We start from the raw sequence: 23,148 nt of genomic DNA, 5'->3' as shown, positions 1-23,148 counted from the left end.
TTTGTGCCAGTACCACACTATTTTGATTAGGTGGCTTTGTGTATACCTCACAATCTGGAATTGTGATATCTTCAGCTTTGTTCTTTTTTTCTCAGGATTGCTTTGGTATTCAGGATGTTTTATGGTTCCATACAAATTTTGCTATTTGTTCTAGTTCCGTGAACAAAGCTGTTGGTATTTTGATAGGGATTACATAAAATCTATAGGTCTCTTTGGGTCGTATGGACATTTTAACTATTAATTCTTCTGATCCATGAGTATAGAATATCTTTCTGTTTGTGTTGTTTTCAATTTCTCTCATCAATGGGTTATAGTTTTCACAGTACAGGTCTTTCACCTCCTTGGGTAAGTTTATTCATAGGCATTTTTAGTGCATAATGTTATCCATGTATTCTTCACCTCTTCACCATACTTTTCTGGGGATGATTTTTTCACTGTTTACATTAAAAACAGCAACAAAATCGTACATACTTTTAAAGAGAACCACCACCATTGATAATCATGTCACTGTATGTATTTAATAAAGGTCAATCTCAAAAAATCTGAAAGGATTTTTGTCAGTGATTTCAGAACTTAGGTCACCTCCCCATTTTAGGTGACTATTTTAAAGGGGGCTATTACATATATTGTGCTGTTTATAACCTAGTTGCTTTCCTTTATAACTACAGTAAACCCATTTTATTTTTAGAAAGTCATTAGCCAAGTTCCTAAAGTATTAAGCACTGTTAAACCTAACCAATCTAAAAAAAAAAAAAAAAAAAAGATTGACAAGTTGTTCTGAATATGAGAGTGAAGAGCAAACTGATCATAATGATGAAATAGTGTTTTGTTTTAAAATCTAATTGAAATTCTTTTTTAACTAATAGCAATTCTTTAGGGGATAATGGCTTGACAGCCCTGCTGTTCAGAGCCCTCTTTTAGGTTTCTCAGGTCAAAATAAATTGTATGAAGGAGTTAATAGGGATGCTAGGCTGTGTTTCTCCCCCATTACTGTGGAATCCATAAAGCAGTTTTTCAGACAGAGTTACATATACGGACTCAACAATACTTAAGCTGAGTGTATTTCATTTTAGCCAAGAACACATTTTCTTAATGAGAATTCTTTTCACTGACTTCAAGAGAATCATCCACTTATAAATCCCTTGTATTCATTGCAATCTACCTTAAAAGAGTTTCCATGTAATAGAAGTTCTATCCCAATCAACTCCTAAAATCGTAAACGATTGCCCTGTGACTTTGAATCTGGATCTCCTATTTAAAACTCTGTCCATACATAGTATCTTAGCATATAGGGCAGGTTTCTTGCAACTGGCTCTTGGCTGATCCCTCAGTGTACCTGTTAGGATTTCTGCCCGTCTGAGCTGCTCCCAGTGTCCCACAGTACATGTAAATCCACAGCCTATTTTCATCACACCATCCCAGACTGGCCTTTCCAAGTGTGTGGAAATCTATCTAGTCATTTCCTCATGATGCAGTAACAGATGGAAACCGTATCTTCCATGGGTTAGCTGGCCCATGCTGAAGATAGGTTCCTAGGAAACAGAAGCTTGTATGTGGATGGTTTTCATAGAGCAATCTCTATAAGCATCATTTTTAGGTCAAGGTAGATGTAAGAAATATAATTTCTTTTCTTTTTCTAAGAAATACAATTTTTGTGTATGTATGCACATATGGATACATAGATACAGTCAATTCTCATTCTTCCTGGATTCTGTATTTGCAAATCTGCTTTATGGTCCTTTATAGCATGTTCAGAGCCTCAAAAAATGTGAGTCACCAAACAAGCACGATTCCCAGCTGAGGTTGAACCTGGTCACATTCTGCTTTTCTATTTCAACTCCTACAAATAAATGTAAGCACATTTCCTTTTGATGAGTTATTTAATACCAAGTTTTTGGCATTTTTTTTGGTTGTTGTTGTTAGTGGGTTCCCTGTTTAAAACGGCTCCTAAGTGTAGTGCTCAGGTGCTATCTAGTGTTCCTGAGTGCGCGAAGGCCGTGATGAGTCTTAGGGAGAAAATACTATAGGGTTCGTTCAGGCGAGAGTTGCAGAGCCATCCATGAGGTTCGATGTTCATTAGTCAAAAGTAAGGCATTTTTAAATGAAACATAAAACAAGATTATGTGTTGATCAGTTAACCGTAATGTGAGCAGAGGATCGTGGAAACTTAATCTTATATTTCTCCTAGGAGCTGTGGTTCAGTATTGGCTAATTCAGTGCTCAGGAGGAAATTGATAAAACAGAAGTGCTGTGAATGAGAATTGACGGTATGTATTAGTGTGTGTGTGTGTGTGTGTGTGTGTGTGTGTGTGTGTGTGTTAGTACCCCGATCGCTTCCACAGATCAAATACTAACCACAGGCATCGTATCATAAAGAATTTTGGGATGTGATTCTGCAAGTTTCTTGATCTTTCTATTCCAGGAAGCTCCATCCAGAAATAATCCATGAATGAAAACCCCTAAATACAAAAGAAGCAGGTTAATACAACGGTTTAAACATGCATATTGATCAAATTCTGAATCTGAAATTCCTGTGAGTGCTCTGCAGATGATACCAAGGTCGACTGCAGCCTCGACTTGTACTAAAGTAAAAGCAGTATTCTGAGTGCTTCGTCTTAACATACATAAGCCTATCTAGGCTTTGCCTCGTTAATTCAATAGTAAGATTAGATGTGGAAGATAAAAGAGAAATGGAATTTTAGTCTGTGGGAAGTTCTCAGTTTAGGTGAACGGTATCAGATTTATATGTTTTTTTTGTTTGTTTTGCCTTTTTTTTTTTTTTTTTTTAGTAGTATCAGATTTATATGTTTAGTTGCCCAGTGATCATAATGTCAGGGGCCATGAAAGCTGCAAGAAAAGTTCTTAATGTAGCTGTAGGGATCCAGTGGCTTCTAGGCAGCATGTAAAGAAAATACTCTTCCGCAGATCTTGAATGTCATGAAAGGTAATTCTCTCTTCCCCTTCTAGAATTTATTCTCACTCCCAGATCTCTCCTTAGTCTGGAGAGAATACATGAATAAACCTCCCCGCCCCGGAATGTAATGTCATACACTAACCACGGAAGGAGAACACAAATTTGGAAATCACTGCAACTCTGATCGGTGCTCTGTCCTTCTGTAGAAAGCCTCGGGAACTGAATATAGGTGTAGGCCCACGAAGACACTCACTGTAACGGTTGCACAGACGCGAAGAGAAGCAGTGTGGAACTTAGAAAGACCTAGGTCTTAGCTCCTAATACTCTGTGTGACCCTGAGCAAGTCATTTGACTTTAGACCTGTTTGGTCCTCTGAGAACAACTGGAAAACTTTTGTAAAACGATGCCTACTTTGTCTACCTTGTAGAGTTGTTAGAATCAAATCAGCTAATACTTGCAAAAGCACTTTGTCAAGTAGTATATAAAAATCCACATGGGCCGTGCTGTCCAGTAGGACTCTGTGTACTGATAGAAATATTCTGTATCTGTGCTTTCCAATATGGTAGCCGCTGCCTATTAGAGACCTGAAACCTGGTGAGTGTGACCGAGGGGCTGAATTTTAAATGTTTTAAAAAGATTTATTTGTTTGCGAGAAAGAGCACAAATGGGGTGAGGGGCAGAGGGAGAAGCAGACTCCCTGCTGAGCAGGGAGCCCGCTGTGGGGCTCGATCCCAGGATCATGATCTGAGCCAAAGGCAGCCGCTTAACCAACCGAGCCACCCAGGCGTCCCTGAATTTTAAATTTAATTATAGTTTAATTTTAAATGCCACATGTGAATAATCCAGTGCTGGATGTTGGCAGGTAGGGGTGGGGGTAATGGGAAGACTTTCTCCTCTCTAGGGTTTGTTGTTTTTTTTTTTTAAGACTTTATTTATTCATGAGAGATAAAGAGATGCAGACATACGTAGAGGGAAAAGTAGGCTCCCTGTGGGGAGCCCGATGTGGGACCCGATCCTAGGACTCTGGGGTCGCGACCTGAGCCAAAGGCAGACTCTCAGCCACTGAGCCACCCAGGCGCCCCTCTCCTCTCTAGGTTTTAACTGATGGAAAGAATCGCTGGAATAAAATAATCAGTTTTACTAACTGGCAAAGCACTTGTCCAGTAGCTGTTCAAGTATTACTCTGGTAAAACTGAATTGCAAAGTGCACCCTGGGCCTGGAGCAGTGTTGGGGGTGGACCGGCCTGAGGCAGGGATACCACATCCTACGGACTGTTTCCAGCCAGATCTAAGGCCTGCGGGGCAGCCACAATAATAGACGGGAATAGGGAACTAGAGGACTCCAGCCAGGTCCGGGAGAGCCCTTTCACACCCTGCAAGCATAGCCCAGTACATCGCCGGTTCTAACCAACCAGATTATCTATTCCTCCACTGGGGAAGAAAATGTCAGAAAAAGTAAAGAGTTCTTTCCAACATTTAAGGAAACTGGCAATAAGGATAAAATCTCCTCCAACCCAGCAACAATTGTATAGGAAATATGGGGGTATATAAACATGTTTTTCTTTCTGATGGTCAATACAGGCCACGTGGAAGACACAAGATCTAAAAGGACAGGTAGGGGGATCCCTGGGTGGCGCAGCGGTTTGGCGCCTGCCTTTGGCCCAGGGCGCGATCCTGGAGACCCGGGATCGAATCCCACATCGGGCTCCCGGTGCATGGAGCCTGCTTCTCCCTCTGCCTGTGTCTCTGCCTCTCTCTCTCTCTGTGACTATCATAAATAAATAAAAATTGAAAAAAAAATTTAAAAAAAAATAAAATAAAATAAAATAAAATAAAAGGACAGGTAGGTATTAACTGGGTCTCGCTTCAGAGCTGCTGCTGCTCCGAGTCACACGCGGTGGTGTGCGAGGTGTGGTCAGCAAATGGTGTCAGCTCTTCACCATTCTCTGCCTCCCTGCTGTGTAATGCCCCTCACTGGGGGCTCTGAGGCCCCCATTAGTACTAATAATTCAGGTAAGAGGCATCTTAGCAAGTAAGTACAGCTAGAATGTAGGATTCCAAATCTATGCGGATTTACAGCAACATTGTGGTCACTTTACCAGTCCTTTAAGAGTGACCTGTTTCATCAAGTAATTTAATCTTAGGTAAATAAAGCTGACTTCTTTGGGAGCCCCAGAATCCAGAAACAGGCACACACTAAAGTGTGTACAAAGGAGACAGGCCAATGGAATGGTAGAGGTAACGGCAGGGAAAAAGTAGTCTAGCCCGAGCTTTCCCAGGTGGATTCTGGGTTCCTCCCATGAGGGTCACATGAAAAAGTTGTTCCTTGGGACTTTTCCTAAAGAACTGATGGCTACTCTTTACTGCATAATCTTGGAACACTAAATGGTCCTTATTGATCTTTAAGTTCTACTTTATCCCTGCTCCACTGTTTTCAAGATAATTTTGGATTTTAATATGTGTAGACCTTGAATGAAAGCAGTTGTGGGTTAAATTAGTAAATCACCATAGAAAGAAATACCAACGATTGGCAATTCAGTAGTTTGATCTTAAATATTAACTAGTTTATAAACTTCAGGCAATGCTTTTAGAGATTCAATTTTTTTTAGCTGAGTTCAAAAACCTTAATTCTGAGGTATATCAATACTACCTAACCTTCAATCCAAATGCCATCTTCCCTGCCTTTTACCCTAATAATGTAAGAATCAACCACAGCTTCATCAAGAAACTTTCCTTGAGAAATGTGATAATGTCTTCAAACTTGTACTTTTACAAAAATACTCGGCAGGCCTTAGAGAAAGCAGCTAGTGAAGCATAAGAGCCAGATGGCGTGGGGTTTGGTCAACTCTGCCCATTGCTGGCTGTGAGACGTTGGGCAGGTTAGTTAACTTTCCTGAGCCTTAGTTTCCACCTGTGTATAATGGGGGTGGGGGGGGGGCGGGTATTTGCAGTATCTGCCTAGGGTTATTGTGAAGATTACATGTGAAGGGCTGGGCAGTTTCTAGAACCTAGCAGGCATACAGAGCAACTCCATAGCCCTCCTCTGATTTCCTTTTACCCAATTTAAATACTCCTTTCCCCACTTCCTAAATACTTAGTTTGAACCAAATTATTTATCCTTCTCAGTATACTGCTAATCTATATTTTGACTTCTATTATTTCAATAAACATCTATTTATTGGTATCTTTTACAGCATGTATTATAGTGAGCTGTACAGAGAATGTATTGTTTTAAAGGCTGATATAATTGAAGGAACAATAAACTAAACAACTTAGCAGTTTGTTACATGCCCTTTGGGCATTCGACGATATAACCATTCTGAGTGTGTTACGAATAAGAGCAACAGTCCGAGGATTAAGTCCTTGGAAACTCCAAGTTTTAGAGGAAGAAAAGCTAGCACAGAAGCATGAATGGTGTCCAGTGAGAGAAACAAAGGGAGAAGGATGGCCCTAGAAGGAGAGCATGGTCAGCTGGTAAAAACCACTGAGGGTTTAAGATGAACTGAATTCATGAGATTTGTCGATATGGAAGTCATTACTAACTCCTAAGTGAAGAGCCTCAGTTGATTGGAGAGGATGAGAGGTAGATGGGAACTAGGAAGTGAGAACCTGAAGACGTGTGAAGACCATTCTTTGGAGAAATCTGCAACAAAAAGGAGAGAGACATGGGGCAGTAGCTGAGGGGATGTGGATGTGAGGACAGAATTCGTTGTCGATTTGTTTTTTAAGATGACAGATTGTAAAGTATGTTGCATGTAGATAGGAATTCCTTTCCCTCAACTACGTGAAAGTAACACACATGATCATTAAAACATGATCGTTTCACTCGTTGACACCTGAACAAAATAAGCAAGACTGTTAGGTCTGTTCAGTACCTGGATACCCCCAACTCATTCTCTCACCGCACTCACCATCTTCTGGAGCATACTTATACTCTTTGTCTTCCATCACTTCATAGTCAAACCCAAGGAGATCAATGGGGATGGTGTATTTCCTGGCATAGTTCTGCTGGGCACCGGTCAGGAAGGCTTGTGTGAAGAAGAAGCCAGAAAGCCAGAAGACTGGAGGAGGCCCCACCTCATACCATTGCTACAGTGGCAAAGCACACATGTTCTAAGGCTAGAGCATTTCAACTTTGAATACAACACTGCTTAATAAAATTTATCCCCCAAAACTTCCCCTATCATCTTTTAGGTAGACTAATAGAGGAGCTATCACTAAGAGGAATAAAAAGCTATACTGTCAAGATTTTTAAAAAGATATTATTCAGTGTTTGTTCTGACTTCAGTTTCATAGTCCCTCTACCAGCTAGGGTATCACAGTGTGGGTTAATACAGAAGTAAATGTCTTTATCCATCCCCAGTGGTTCCTTCCAAAAAGCTCCATACAATATACATTGTTGCACAATATATCATGTTACATGGTTGGATAGAATAGATCCTATAACATCTGGGATTGGGCTATTTTTCCCATTTTTTTTTCTATCATTAGTGCCCAGTAGAATATTCCTTGGAGGTTTTCCCACCTACTTTACCAAAATACAATGGAATCCAATATATGGAAATACATTATTACACAAGGAATTTCCAAAAGAAACAAGGTAGTGAGAACTTCAAATTTTTATAAATATCAAGATATCCACATGATTCTATTTATATCAGACCTTAATAAGCTAATTGAGTACTGACTTTAAATAGTATAGTATAGAAGCCAAATGAATTTGAAGAACTTTCCCCTGTTGGAGTCCAAAGTAGAGCCTTCATCTTTCAAGAACAATCTTAATCCTTTAGTATCAACTCTAGTATAACAGAAGGCCTGTGTTGAGTCATTTTATCCCCGCAGAAATTTTCTCACAGGCAGTTTTTGATGCAGTATGTACCGTATCTAGGAAATTAATACTTCTGATGAATACAAGTAATAACATAGTTAAGCACTAGTCTTGCCAGATAATTAGGAGACAGGCTTCTGCTCACTCCACATTTCCAAGGCAATTAGTTAGTCATTGAGATTAGTATTGTCTTGGACTTGAACAGCAGTCGAGTGACTCCATGACCTGGAAGAGTACTGGACGAGGAAGAGAGAAGACTCCTTGCTACTAGCTTGCCTGGTTTTCTAAGGTGCTCTGCTCTAGGAATCCGTTGTAATGCTTAGCATTTAATGGAAAAGTCAACATAGCCAGTTCTTTTCTCTAAGTGTCACTAACTTGAGCGTCTAAGTTTACTGAACATAAACACTTGCTCCTAAAGGAATGTACAGAGATTCTATTTCCAATACTAGTATTTTGACAGTTGAGTGTTAACAGTTACACAAATTATACGCAATACTGAGTGGCAGGATGCACAGAAAAACTAGAGAGTAATACTCATCACTTAGGCATCCTGATGAAGAAAATGAAATCAAAGGAAACAACACGTGATCATTTAGATGAACTCACCTGCAAGAACTTTAGTCTTGAAAGGAAATCATTTACATAGCTCCCAAGTGGTTTAAGGCTTGGGTATGATTTACCCATCCACATTCCTGGAATTTTGACGTTCAGAATGCTGCTAACCACTTCTTCAAGATCTGTAGACATCACCACAAGCCCCTGAAATACAGTTAACCTTCGGTTAACATAATATTGATCTTGGACAATCCTCTCTTAAATACCTTTTTTCATAATTACGCTTTGTTTGAAATCATGAATAGTTAAGGCTGAGCCATAGAGCAAAAACAGAAAAGATATGTTCCTCTGCTGCCAGTAAGTCATGGAGTCACTGAACTATTCTTTACAAAACATTGACAATTTGACTTTTAATCAAATTTTTGTGGAAAATTTTCTTATTGAGGGTATGACTGATAATAGAACATTGTACAGTTGGCCCTTGAACAACATGGGTTTGGACTGCACTGGTTCATGTGGATTTTCTTTTTCAAAAACTACATTGAAAATTCTTTTGAGATTTAACTCACAGTTGAACTAAGTAACCTGAAAATACTGAAAAATTTCAGAGACAGGTACTGTAAGAATACAATATATAATACATATAACATATGAATTATGTGTTACTTGACTATTATATACAAGGCTTCCAATCAACAGTAGGCTATTAGTAGTAAGTTTTTGAGATGTCAAGAGTTAAGTGTGGGTTTTTGACTATATGGAGGTCAGTGCCCCTAATACCCATGTTGTTCAAGTTTCAACTGTATCAGTTTCGTATACGCAACACGATGATTTAATATTTGGATATATTGCAAAATGATCACAGTAGTCTAGTCAACATCTGTCACCATACACAGTTACAGTATTTTTTTCTTGTGAGGAGAACTTTTAAGATTCATTCTCAACTACTTGCAAATTTGCAATACAGGATTATTAACCAAAGTCATTCTGCTGTACATTACATCCTCATGGCTTTTATAACAGGAAGTTTGTACCTTTTGACTTCACCCTTTTGCCGACCCTGGAAAAGCTTAATACTTAGCTACTCACTAGTTATTAAATCACAGCCTAACTTAGTTTACTGCTCTATTAAATGAATTAACTAATACATCTCTGTCTTGCCTTCTTAAAAGAATAGTGATGAAGCATTTGTATTTTAAGGGCATAAGCCCATAAATGTGGAAAAGATAGGGAAAGGCAAAATGACAACACAGTTTGGGCCTGCTGGCCGGTGATGTTAGAAGCCAGGAGATGATAACCTGATCCTAAACTAGCAGAGGAGAAAGCTAAGAAGCAACTAGATATCACTGCAAAATACGCAAGAGTGTTTGGAATTGACGGCCCTAGATGAAAATGAGCAGAAAGTGGTGCTAAATGAAAAGGGTTATTGAAATTGGGTTTCAAAAACAGATTTTGGGGACTTCTCCCATAAATCTGCACATTGCCTACCTCGAGTGAAACCTGGAAGGGAAAATGAAGAAATCCCAGGAGGGATACCAGGCTCTGCTGGGGTCCCATAACCATCCTGAAGTCAGGAATTAAGTGAATGAATGCACATGGGATGCTGAGCTCCCTGAGGACACTGGAAGCCAGGTCTTTCTCTTCCAGGAAGGACATAGGACGAACCGGGTCAAGGAGAAACACATGATCCTCCATGCTGCTTAGCCAAACAGCCCAACCGGATGATACCACAACCAGCCTGGTAGTCTCCTCCTTTGACAATAACTCCTAGTTAACCACTTTTGTCCACCTCCAACGCTACTGTAAGAAAGCAACTCAGCGGGGCTACTTCAAGTAGCATAATCGCTCCCTGCCTGCACTCTTGTTCCCCTACAGCCCTTCCTGCAGCGGTCAGAGTGAAATTTTAAATCTGTAAGAGAGATTATTTAACTGCCTTACTTACACTGTTCTGAAGAGCTCCCCTTTTACCCTTTAGAATACAATTCATGATCTGAACCATGGCCAACAGGGCCATTATGAGTCTGTGGCTTCTCTCTGTCCTACAGTTTCCCTCATGCTCACTTGACTCCAGGCACAAGAGCCTTCGGTACTGCGTTCCCAGACCAGGCCACACTTGTTCTCATGGCCTTTGCACTTGCTATATCCTCTGCCCAAATGTTCCATGGTTTGCCCTTAAGTTCAGGCCTCCACTCAACGGTCAGCTCCCCAAAGTCATCTGATGCAAAACGACTGAACGAGTTTCCCACCCATCACTCTACCTTCTTCTCCTTTATTATTTTTTTCCCACAGAACTTACCATTTATCAAAATTAATGCCTATTTTTAAATTTGTGTCTCCCTTATTAAAACTTAAGGTTTATGGAGGTGCCTGGGTGGCTCAGTAGGTTAAGCATCCAATTCTTGATTTCAGCTCAGATCATGATCTCAGGGTCATGAGATGGAGCCCAGCTTCTGGCTCTGTGCTAGGGATGGAGCCTGCTTGGGATTCTCTCTCTCCCTCTGGCCTTCCTCGCCATTCCCTCTCTCCCTTCTCATAAATGAATGAATGAATGAATAAATGTTATTATTTTTAAATTAATTAATTAATTAAATGTTATTATTTTTTAAAGTGGGAGAAGGCACCTGGGTGGCACAGTTGGTAAGATGTCCAACTCTTGGTTTCTGCCCAGGTCATGATCTCAGGGTCATGGGATCAAGCCCTCAGTCAGGTTCAGTGCAGAGTCTGCTTACATTTCTCCCTCCTTCTCCTTCTGCTCCCCCTCCACACCCCACACACTCTTTTTCTCTCTTTGTCTCAAATAAATAAATCTTTAAAACTTAAGTTCTATGAAGGTAAAGGCTTTGTCTCTCTTAGTCCTTTGTGTTTTTGTAGCATGTATCCTATCTAGCAAACTACGCTAACATACCCCATACTTCATCACCCACTTATTAACTGCCATCCCCAAAGTTCTATATGTTCTTTAAGGGCAGGCATTTTGCTTCTATCCCCAGAATGAAGAACAATGCTTGCACACAATCTCCCCCCAGTAAATATTTGCTGAGTAAAATGAATGATAATTTTATTGCGATGATTCTTTTTTTGGGTATATATCCCCTTACCTTGATTGCTTTTTGAATGTTGATGCATGATTCCCTTATGGTCTGCAACAGCTTATTGAACCGTCCCATCTCTTGGACAAGCACAGTGTTCATGCTCTGAGTGTAGGTTGTTGGGTACCGCCTCATTGCCGCCTCAACATCAAAGTTGTTTGGAAGTTTACCCAGGATGTCACCAGCAACCTCATACACCACTTCATCTGATGATTTTGCGCCAGCATCTGCTGAACGAGACTGAAAAGAATTCAAACTAAAACTCAGAAATCCTCATAAAGGTGTAGGAATTGCTGCATAGGAAAACTCCTAAGGCAAACTCTACGAGTGCAACTCTGCTATTTAACTGATGATTCTTCTCCACGCCAGAGTTATTGAAGTGATGAAAACAGGCGGGGGGGGGGGGGCTGAGACAGGAAGGAGGAAGGAGGAGGAAGGAGGAAGGAGGAAGACACTGTTAGGAGGAGAAAAGAGCATGCATGATGTTCACAGACAAAAGAGGAAGGAAGACCCTGTTAGGGAGGAAGACACTGTTAGGGAGGAGAAAAGAGCATGCATGATGTTCACAGACAAAAGAGGGTCTGGAGGAAGCAAAGAAGCTGCACTGTGTGCTTCCTGGGTAGAGAGGGAGTGGATGCTGTGAACAGAAGGAAGGAAAAGCATTTACGTTGGTGGGGTGGCTGAGGACGGATGGACAGTAACACGCAGGAGGGGGGAATTTGATCTTGCTTTGAGAAAGTTTGTCACAAAATATAGTTGCCAACAGCTCCGGTGCCTACTGGTGCCAAGAGCAGAGATATAGTTTTGTCCTTGAACCAGGAGGGCAAAGAAAATAAGCTCCTCTCCTCTAAGCAGTTGGAAGAGTTATGGAGAAAGGCAGACTTTAGTGACTCACACCGAAAGAAAGGAAGGGGAATTTCATTTCAATTTTTATTTTTTATGTTTATAGTGGCAGGGCATAAATGAATCTATATTCTTTTCGGAAAACCATTTAAATCCTCACAATATATGTGTGTGTGTGTGTGTGTGTGTGTGTGTGTGTGTGTGTCCGTGTGTCCACGTTGAGAGAAAACAAGCACAATTAGAATATAAATGAATATATCTCATATTTTTCCAGTCCTAGGAAATTGTGTTTAGTCTTATTAAAGAGTTTGCATTTCCTGGTTTCTTTCCTGACACTTCGGCATAAGCAAAAGAGCTCTATGAAGGTGACATTCCCAATGCCAATATATTTATTGTTCTAATGTTTTTCCCTGTTCTAATTCTTAGAGATACTTTAAATACACAGTGCAAGTCTTGTCATGGTTGGCTTGCTCTCCAGACTGCTGTTCTGGTCTCTGCCTCTGGATTGTGACAAACCCAGTGTCGAAGCTTTGAGCTCCTGCCTACCCATTATCATATTGCACTTGCCAGTCTGAGTTCGAGGATCCTGCAAGAGGCCGTTTAATTACATACTGAGAAGATACCCCATGTGTATTTAGACTTGTTTGTTTGGTTCTGAGTCATTTTCTGTTGGAATGAACCCACTGCTTTATGTATTCTATAACGTGGCACAGCCCATCGACTTTAAATGAAGCCAAAAGACGCTCTAAATGTCCTGTTGTCAGACCACTGTATCGCATGTGTCTAATATTCCCAAAGATCTACTTATTCATGTCTGGGTCTATACTTTTGCACTCAGGCAGTGACTGACTTTAGTGGTATTAATATATGTAAAAGTGGATGTAAAAATAAGTCTTCCTCCTTTCTCCCTTATTAGAAAATGTCATCTTATGGTAGACCAGAGCCCGGAGTTCCAGGGACTTTCCACCAAGAATAGCCCACCACTCTGTCCTCCTAATCCAGGTCACTGAGCCCCCCTGCCCCCAACATCTCTTGTTATCTGTCCTTCTGGGTTCTCTCCCATCTTTAGGATCCAGAAAGTGCATTATGGTTCAAGAGCACAGATTCTGGAGCCAAACTAGTGGGAGTCGGACTACTTGGCTTTCAGGCCTGGCTTGAAATTATACCAGCTGACCTTAAGCAAGCTACTTCATCATTCCGTGTCTGTTTTCTAGCTGCAGAGTGGGAATAATGAGCCCCTACCTCGGGATTGCTACATGCATCACACTGTCCCACACGAAGCGCTCAAACAGCGCTAGCGCACAGTCAGCACTGGGTAAGGACTAACCATTATCATTATTGCTCTGAGATTCCATAGAAGTAAAAAGATCGGCGAGAGTTTAGTTCATGGGATAACTCACTTGGCCAAATAAGCATTCTTACTGAAATTTTAATGACTAAGGGAACGCTTGCCATTTGGACTACTTTGCTTTCAAAAATGAAAGGGAAAGAAAAGCCAACAGTGGAACACATGTGCCAAAGGGACAGTGCAAGAGAAGATCTCTTAATAGAAAAGAAGATGAAATATTTTTCATTCAAATATACTAACCTGTGCCCGTGGCATGCTGGACTCCAGTGCCTTAGACACGCCGTCACATTTGTGCGCTCACAAACAGAGCGGCCGCCTGCAAAGTGTCAACTGTACTTTTTTCTTCAACATCTTTATACATTTTATACAATTGCCATTGTATTCTTTAAAATATTAGGTTATGTGATAAAATACTGATGTGAAAGAAACTTGCTACGTAACCTAGATTAAATGTTCTGGAATATTCGTAAAAGATAAGTCATGTTATTTATTTATTTATGTATGTATGTATGTATGTATGATAAGTCATTTTAAAGGTGGTTGTTGACTTAGAGAACAGAAAAAATTTGAGAGTGAACTCTGGCTTCAAACCTCTTTCCCAGTATCTCTGATAGTCTCTCATTTTTAAGGAATTAAAAAGGGACATAAGGTATGATGCTCTTGCTGGGAGAGAATGTGCCCCTTCTTGGAGTGCATGGGGAAGAGGGGCTACTGCCTGTCCAAGGATGAAAGGCCCACCTGGTGCCCATGAGCAGTCACTCGTTAGCAAGGGACAGAAGCCCGCACCGAGGGCAGACAGCCTGGTCGCTGCTTTTCACTGTCCTTCACTGTAAACACCCGTGTGGCCGTGCAACTGTCTTTCTGTGACAAAATAGCACCAGGCCCAGCACAGGGAGGCTCTCCTCTGCAGGGGAGGAGGGGTCTGCACCATGCAGAGCCCTTTAAAATTTGGAGTTTTGAATCCCAGCTGCATGCCAGAGAGAAAACACAGGAGAATTGTGGCGCCAGGTGTGCGGATCACCTGGGCACAGACAGCTTGAGGGCAAGGATTTGACAACGCCTGGGACACAAGGCAGGAAACTGTTCACTTTTCTGTGAAGGCTTCCTGAGCAGCTGCAGGCACGAGATCCCCTCCCTGCAGAGGAGACAGCAAGACGATGCCATCTCCCCGCCTCCCACCACCATAACAGTTGGACTTCAGTGAGCATATGGCACCCTCAGTGGAGGCTGGAGCTGCTTACACCAACACCACCCACCTGCGCCCTGCAGGTGCATCTTTACCAAGGTAGGTGTGACTGGGAGCCAGCCAGCAGGCCTCTCCCCAGGAGCACCAACTCAGGCCCCCTGAGTGTACCAAGTCTACTGATCACACAATGTTCCAAAGTGTCAGCTTCAGTTCTGGTGGAAATTGATTGCTTGATTATTGATTATTTATGTATGCATGTATGTATGGGAGAGAGAGAGTGTGAGCATGCACAAGAGTGGGGGTGGAGCAGAGGGGAAGGGAGAGGGAGGATGAAAGAATCTCAAACAGACTCTGCATGAGCAAGGAGCCTGACTTTGGGCTCAATCTCAGGGTCCTGAAATCATGACCAGCACGTAAGCCAAGAGTCAGGTGCTCAACTGATTGAGCCACCAAAGAATCCCTGTTCTGTGGAAATAGGACCGGGCTTTATTGCTCTTTTTTTTTCCCCCCCCTTTGGAATAAGGTCTTTATAGGTTTTTGTTTGTTTTTTCATTTCATATTCTCTCTCTCTCTTTTTTTTTTTTTTGGATCAGGCTTCCCTTTCTTCCCTTTCTTTTCCTTTGGAATCAGGCTTATGTTTTTTTGTTCGTTTGTTTGTTTCTTTGGGGGCTTTTTGGTTCCTTTTCTTTTCCTTGGATCGGGTTTTTTTCTTTTTTTAATCAGGCTTATCTTAACAAATCAAAGCACACCTAATTAAAAGTCTAAACACTCCCTATTACAAGTAAGGAGGAACTCTGCAGAGGACTGACCTCTGGGAAAGGGCAGGCAAAACACAGCAGCAGGGCACACACAGCACACACCAGAAACACTTCCTGAAGCACCAGGCCCTGGACAGTGTGTGACTCCTGCTTAATACAGTATTACGGTCAGAACACACAGAAGACACAAGCCTAGACACAAGGACAAGATGATGGACTTCTCTCCCTAAGAAAGACCAAGAAGAAATCACAGCCAGGGATTTGCTCAAAATAGATATCAGCAATACAACGGAACAAGAATTTAAAACCACAGTCATAGGAACACTGGCTGGGCTTGAAAGAAGCATAGAAGACACCAGAGAAACCCTGGCTGCAGAGATAAAAGACCTAGAAACTAGTCAGGCTGAAATATAAAATTGCTGTAACTGAGATGCAGAACTGACTGGATGTAATCACAGTCACAGGATTGAGGATGGGAGGATGGAAGGATTGAGGATGGAAGGATGGAGGATGGAAGGATGGAGGATGGAAGGAGCAGAGGAATGACTAGGTGATACAGAAGATAAAATTATGGAAAACAATGAAGCTGAAAAGAATAGGGAAAGAGAACTATCAGATCATGAGTATAGCCTTAGGGAACTCGCTGATTCCAGAAAGCACAACAACATCTATCTCACAGGAGTCCCTGAGAAAGGAGAACAGGGAAAAGAGGGCAGAAGGTTTGTTTGAGCAAATTATCACTGAGAACTTCCCTAATCTGGGGAAGGAAGCAGGCATTCAAGTCGAAGAGGCACAGAGAACTCCCTGCAAAATCAACAAGGACCGGTCAACACCAAGACATAGCACAGTGAAACTTGCCAAATACAAAGATAAAAAGAATTCTAAAAGCAGCTAGAGACGAGTCCTTAATCTACAAGGGTAGACACATATGATTAGCAGAAATGTCCACAGAGACCTGGCAGGCCAGAAGTTAGCAGCATGATACATATTCAACCCTAAGTGGAAAAAATATGCATCCATGAATACGTTATCCAGCAAGATTGTCATTCAGAATAGAAGGAAAGATAAAGAATGCCATACACAAGCAAACACTAAAGCAGCTCATGAACACTAAACTGTCCTGTAAGAAATATTATAGGGGACCCTTTGAGCAGAAAGGGAGATCCAAAGTAACAAAGCCCAGAAAGGAACAGAGACAATCTATAAGAACAGCAAATTTACAGGTAATACAATGGCACTAAATTGATATCTATCAATAATTACTCTGAGTATAAATGAACTCAATGCTCCAATCAAATGACAAAGAGTATCAGAACGGATTAAAAAAAACAAGACCCATCAATATGCTACTTAGAAGAGACTTATTTTATTTTATTTTATTTTATTTTATTTTATTTTATTTTATTTTATTTTAAAGATTTTATTTATTTATTCCTAGGAGACACACACAGAGAGAGAGGCAGGGACACAAGAAGAAGGAGAAACAGATTCCCTGCAGGGAGCCTGATATGGGACTTGATCCCAGGACTCCAGGATCATACCCTGAGCCAAAGGCAGATGTTTAACTGCTGAGCCATCCAGGTACCCCTGAAGAGACTCATTTTAGGCCCAAAGACACCTGAAGATTGAAAGTGAGAGGATAGGGGGGCACCTCTATCCACCTCGGTGGCTCAGGGGTTGAGCGTCTGCCTTTGGCTCAGGTCGTGATGCCAGAGTCCTGCGATCGAGTCACACATTGGGCTCCCCACATGGAGCCTGCTTCTCTCTCTGCCTATGTCTCTGTCTCTGCCTCTCTGTGTCTCTATTTGAATAAATAAATAAAATCTTAAAAAAAAAAGAGAAAGTACAAGGATAGAGAACCACTTATCATGCTAATGGTCATCAGAAGAAAGCTGGAGGAGCCATACTTATATCAGATAAACTAAATTTTAAACCAAGGACTACCAGGAGATGTAGAAAGGCACTCATAATAAAGGGGTCTAGCCAACAAGAAAATCAAACAATTGTAAATATTTATGCCCCCAACTTAGGAGCACCCAAATATATAAAAATCAATTAATAACAAACATAAAGAATCTCATTATCATATAATAATAATAGGGGACTTAAACACCCCACTCACAACAATGGACAGATCATCCAAGCAGATCAGCAAGGAAACAGGGCTTTGAATGACACACTGGACCAGATGGACTTAACAGATATAGACAGAACATTTCATCCTGAAGCAACAGAATATACATTCTTTTCAAGTGTACATGGGACCTTCTCCAGAATAGATCACACACTAGGTCACAAATTAGGCCTCAACCAGGACAAAAAGATTGAGATCATACCATGCATATTATCAGATCACAACACCATGAAACTTGAAGCCACCACAAGGAAAAATTTGGAATGACCACAAATACATGGAGGTCAAAGAACATCCTACTAAGAAATGAATGGGTTAACCAGGAAATTAAAGAAGAAATTTTAAAAATACATAGAAGCAGTCAAATGCTCTGCCCTGAGCTATGAGGGGGGTTTGGGGGTGAGTGGGTGATGGGCACTGAAGGGAGCACTTGATGGGATAAACACTGGGTGTTATTCTGTATGTTGGCAAATTGAACACCAATAAAAAATAAATTTATTATTAAAAATATACATAGAAGCAAATGAAAATGAAAGCATAAAGGCAGTCCTAAGAGGGCAGTATATAGCAAGACAGGCCCACCTCAAGAAGAAACAAAAGTCTGAAATATACAACCTAACCTTACATCTAAAGGAGTTGGAAAAAGAATATCAAAGCTTAAAACTAGCGGAATAATGGATATAATAAAAATTAGAGCAGAAATAAATCATACAGAAATATAAAAAACCCAGGACAGATCAATGAAACTAGAAGTTGACTCTTTGAAAGAATTAATAAAATTGATAAACCCCTAGCAAGCCTTATCAAAAAGAAAAGAGAAAGAACTCAAATAAATAATCACAAATGAGAGAGGAGAGATCATAACCAATTTGCAGAAAAACAAACAATTGTGAGAAGATATTATCAGCAATTATTTGCCAACAAATTGGGAAATCTGGAAGAAATAGATAAATTCCTAGAAAAATAAAACAAAACTGAAACAGGAAGAAAGAGAAAATTTCAACAGACCCATAACCAGCAAAGAAATTGAAGCAGTCAGTAATCAAATGTCTCCCAGGAAGCAAGATTCCAGGGCAGATGGCTTCCCAGGGAATTCTACCAAAGATGTAAAGAAGAGTTAATACCTATTCTCAAATTGCTCCAAAAAAAGAAATGGAAGGAAAATGTCCAAACTCATTCTATGAAGCCAGCATCATCTTGATCCCAAAACCAGACAGGGACCCCACTAAAAAAAGAGAATTACAGGGGCACCTGGTAGCTCAGTTGGTTTAGCATCTGACTCTTGATTTTGGCTCAGGTCATTATCTCAGGATCGTGAGACTGAGCTGTGCTTGGGTCTACACGCTCAGTGTGGAGTCTGAGAGTCCTTCTGCCCTCCCCTCATGTTTTGTCCCTCTCTAAAATAAATAATCTGTTTTAAAAAGGGAGAATTATAGACCAACATTCCTGATGAACATGGATGCAAAAATTCTCAACAAGATACTAGGAAATCGAACCCCACAGCACATTAAAAGAATTGTTCACCATAATCAAGTGGGATTTATTCCTAGGCTGCAAGGATGGTTCAATATTCACAAATAAATCAACGTGATACCACATTAATAAAAGAAAGGATAAGAACCATATGATCTTCTCAATAGATGCAGAAAAATCATCTAACAAAATAACATTATCCTTTCTTGGAAAGCTCTCAAGAAAGTAGGGATAGAAGGAACATACCTCATAAAGGCCATCTACAAAAGACCCGTAGTTATTATCATCCTCAGTGGGGAAAAACGGAGAGCTTTTCCTCTAAAGTCAGGAACAAGACAGGGATGTCCACTCTCTCCACTGTTGTTCAACATAGTGCTGGAAGTCCTACCCTCAGCAATCAGACAACAAAAAGAAATTTAAAAAATCACCAAGAAAGAAGCCAAACTTTCAGTTTGCATAGACATGATGCTCTATGTAGAAAAACTGAAAGACTCCACCAAAACACTGCTAGAACTGATACACGAATTCAGCAAAGTTGCAGGAGATAAAATCAATGTGCAGAAGTCTGTTGCATTCCTATACACCATAATGAAACAGCAGGAAGAGAAATCAAGGAATCCATCCCATTTACAATGGCACCAAAAACCATCAGAGAGCTCTGAATAAACCTACCCCAAAGGTAAAAGATCTGTACTCTGAAAACTATAACATTTATGAAGGAAATTGAAGATGATACAGAGAAAAGGAAAAACACTCCATGCTCATAGATTGGAAGCACAAATGTTGTTAAAATGTCTGTATTACCCAAAGCAATCTATTCATTCAATGCAACCCCAATCAAAATGCCACTAACATTTTTCAAAGAGCTAAAACAAACAATCCTAAATTTGTATGGAACCAGAAAAGGTCCTGAATGCCACAGTAATGTTGAAAAGCAAAGGGCAGGCAGGCATCATAATTCCAGACTCCGAGCTTATTACAAAGTTGTAATCAACAAGACAGTGTGGTACCGGCACAAAAACACACACATAGATCCATGGAACAGAAGAGGAAGCCCAGAAATGGACCCACAGCCATATGGTCAATTAATCTTCTACAAAGCAGGAAAGAATATCCAACAGAAAAATGACAATTCCTTCAGCAAATGGTGTTGGGAGAAATGGACAACATGCAGAAGAAGGAAACCACTTACACTATATACAAAAAGAAATTCGAAATGGTTGGAAGACCTAAATGAGAGACAGGAAACCATAAAGTGCTAGAGGAGAACACAGGCAGCAACCCCTTTGACCTTGGCAATAGAAACCTCTTTCTGGACATGTCACCTGAGACAAGGGAAACAAAAACAAAAATAAACTATTCGGACTTCTTCAAGATAAAAAGCTTCTGCATAGTAAAGAAAACAATCAACCAAACCAAAAGGCTGCCTAGGAAATAAGAGAGCATATTTGCAAATCTTGACAAATCTGATCAAGAGTAGGATCTGAGGGATCCCTGGGTGGCTCAGCAGTTGAGCACCTGCCTTCAGCTCAGGCTGTGATCCTGGAGACCCGGGATCGAATCCCACATCGGGCTCCCTGCATGGGGCCTGCTTCTCCCTCTGCCCGTGTCTCTGCCTCTCTCTCTCTCTCTCTCTCTGTGTGTCTCTCATGAATAAATAAATAAAATGTTTTTTAAACATTTTTTAAAAAGAGTAGGATCTGAAATCTGTAAAGAATGTATCAGATTCAACAGCCAAAAAACAAATGATCCAGTTAAGATATGGCCAGAGGACATCAATGGACATTTTTCCCAAGAGGACGTCCAGATGGCCAACTGACGCATGACAGGACGCTTGCCATCACTCATTGTTAGGGAAATGCAAATCAAACCTATGATGAGATGCCGCCTCACACCTGTCCGAATGGCTAAAGCTAACAACACAGGGAACAAGAGATGTCGGTGAGGATGAGGGGAAAGGGGACCCCTCTGGTGCTGTCGGTGGGAATGCGAACTGGGGCGGCCGCTCTGGAAAACAGCGTGGAGCCTCCTCAGAAAGTCAGGAATAGGGCTGCCCTATGATCTAGTGACGGCACTAATCGGCATCTACCTGAGTAAAGTACAGAGTCACAGGGCACATGCGCTCTGACGTTTAGGGCAGCATCACCGACGAAGGCCAAACTCTGGAAGGAGCACAAGTATCCGCCGAGTGACCAGTGGATAAAGAGGTGGTGGACACGCACACACGCACACACGCCACACACGCACAACGGATTGTTCCTTGGCCATCAGAGTGAAAGCTTGACATTTGCAACGTCATGGATGGAACTAGAGGATATTGTGCTAAGTGACATAAGTCAGAGAGAGATAAACACCATATGATTTCACTCATTTGTGGAATTTTATAAAACAATACAGATGAACTTATGGGAAGAGAAGGGAAAAATAAAATTAAGACAAAAACAGAGAGAGGCAAACTGTAAGAGACGCCTAACTACAGAGGACAAACTAAGGGTTGCTGGAGGGGCAGTGGGTGGGGGCATGGAGTAAATGGGTGATGGCTATTAAGGAGGGCACTTTTATTTTTTAAAGATTTTATTTATTTGAGAGAGAGAGAAGTAGAGAGAGGTAGAGAGAGACAGCGCAAGCAGGGGGGATACAGGCATAGGGAGAGAGAATCTCAGCAGACTGTGCGATGAGCATGGAGCCTGGTGCAGGGCTCAATCCCGGGACCCCAATATCCGGACCTGAGCCGAAACCAAGAGTTGGACACTCAACCTACTGGGCCTCCCAGCCACCACCGCGAGGAGGGTGCGTATGATGAGCTCTGGGTATGACATGCAAGTGATGAATCACTAAATTCTACTCCCGAAACCGATACTACACTATACATTATATAACTGGAATTGAAACAAAAACTTGGAAGGAGGACGCCAGGGAGGCTCAGTGGTTGAGCGTCTGCCTTCATCCCAGGGCGTGATCCTGGGGTCCCAGGATCGAGTCCCATGTCGGGCTCCCTGCATGGAGCCTGCTTCTCCCTCTGCCTGTGTCTCTGCCTCTGTGTGTGTGTGTGTGTGTGTGTGTGTGTGTGTGTCTCTCATGAATAAACAAATAAAATCTTTAAAAAAAAAAACTTGGAAGGAAAAAAAAGGATATAATGCACTTGGGCATGGTATCTTTATGACAGGCAAAATGGAACTCCCAGCAGCTGAACGATACTCAAAGATTCTTTCTCAATCAAAACACTGATAAAAAAAAAAAAAAAAGAAGCCGCCAACCAAAACCACATGTTCATGTGCTTAATGTTTACACTCATATATAAGGTACATGGGAATTTTTGTCCTTTCCTTAAAATGCTTCTCCACTGTAAGAGGTGGGCACATGCTGCGGGGGCAGCGTCCCCTCCAGCCTCGGGAGCTGGTTCCTGCACGGATCCATACCTGGGTGAGAAGAATGTTGTCGAACAGCAGTTGGGTTTCTGACTGATCTTTAGTGATATCTGCATTGGCATTCATCCCAAAGATTTCCGTTGCGGGGTTCAGCGGCAGAGTCTTTGTGTATTCGATGTAGCTTTTGTGCTGCAAGATGAATAACAAAGGGCCGGGAAGTTAGAAATCAATTATCCCGTAGAACTTTCTGAGAAGAGATGACTTTCAATACTCAAGTTATTGAGTGGATGAGCCCATGAAACTGGACACTGGATGCTTTCACTGTCTTTCAGCCTGGGCCAAAGTTTAAAAAGAAAAAACAACGACAATAAAAAAGGACACATTTAGGAAGAGAAAGAAAACGTTCCATCCAACGGGCATGGATTTTTAAAAGGGAGAAAGGAATATCCCTGCCATCTCCTTTAGAAAATTTTTTCTGGAGGAATTATTCAGCACCACATTTGCTGATGATTTGTTCTTAATTTATTGCAAGAATTCTTTTTCTCTTTACTCTGATTTTTTTTGTTTACTCTTGTGATAAATCTACGTAATTCAGAAAGGCAAATATCACCTGAATGATTATTATCCTGAGATAATCACCATTAACATTTCT

The 23,148-nt window shown here is 41.2% G+C and overlaps 1 protein-coding gene across 3 annotated transcripts in view; it reads right to left on the bottom strand.

Moving 5' to 3' along the window:
• The window catches only part of DNAH7 (dynein axonemal heavy chain 7), a 234,340-nt gene that overhangs the window by 2,131 nt on the left and 209,061 nt on the right, over window positions 1-23,148 (bottom strand). For 2 of the 3 annotated variants that reach the window (XM_072812865.1, XM_072812864.1), the window contains 5 exons: window positions 22,548-22,685; window positions 11,396-11,626; window positions 8,349-8,501; window positions 6,826-7,003; window positions 2,356-2,459 (listed from right to left, as the gene is read on the bottom strand). In XM_072812865.1, the coding sequence (XP_072668966.1) occupies window positions 2,356-2,459; window positions 6,826-7,003; window positions 8,349-8,501; window positions 11,396-11,626; window positions 22,548-22,685 (804 nt within the window). Of the gene's footprint in view, window positions 1-2,355; window positions 2,460-6,825; window positions 7,004-8,348; window positions 8,502-11,395; window positions 11,627-22,547; window positions 22,686-23,148 lie in introns of those variants that run through there. The other variant, XR_012024865.1, reaches the window with a different exon arrangement.

This window comes from Canis lupus, chromosome 36, assembly GCF_048164855.1.
Source record: "Canis lupus baileyi chromosome 36, mCanLup2.hap1, whole genome shotgun sequence".
In the NCBI taxonomy this organism is placed as follows: Eukaryota; Metazoa; Chordata; class Mammalia; order Carnivora; family Canidae; genus Canis; species Canis lupus.
This window is presented reverse-complemented; position numbering and strand designations above follow the sequence as displayed.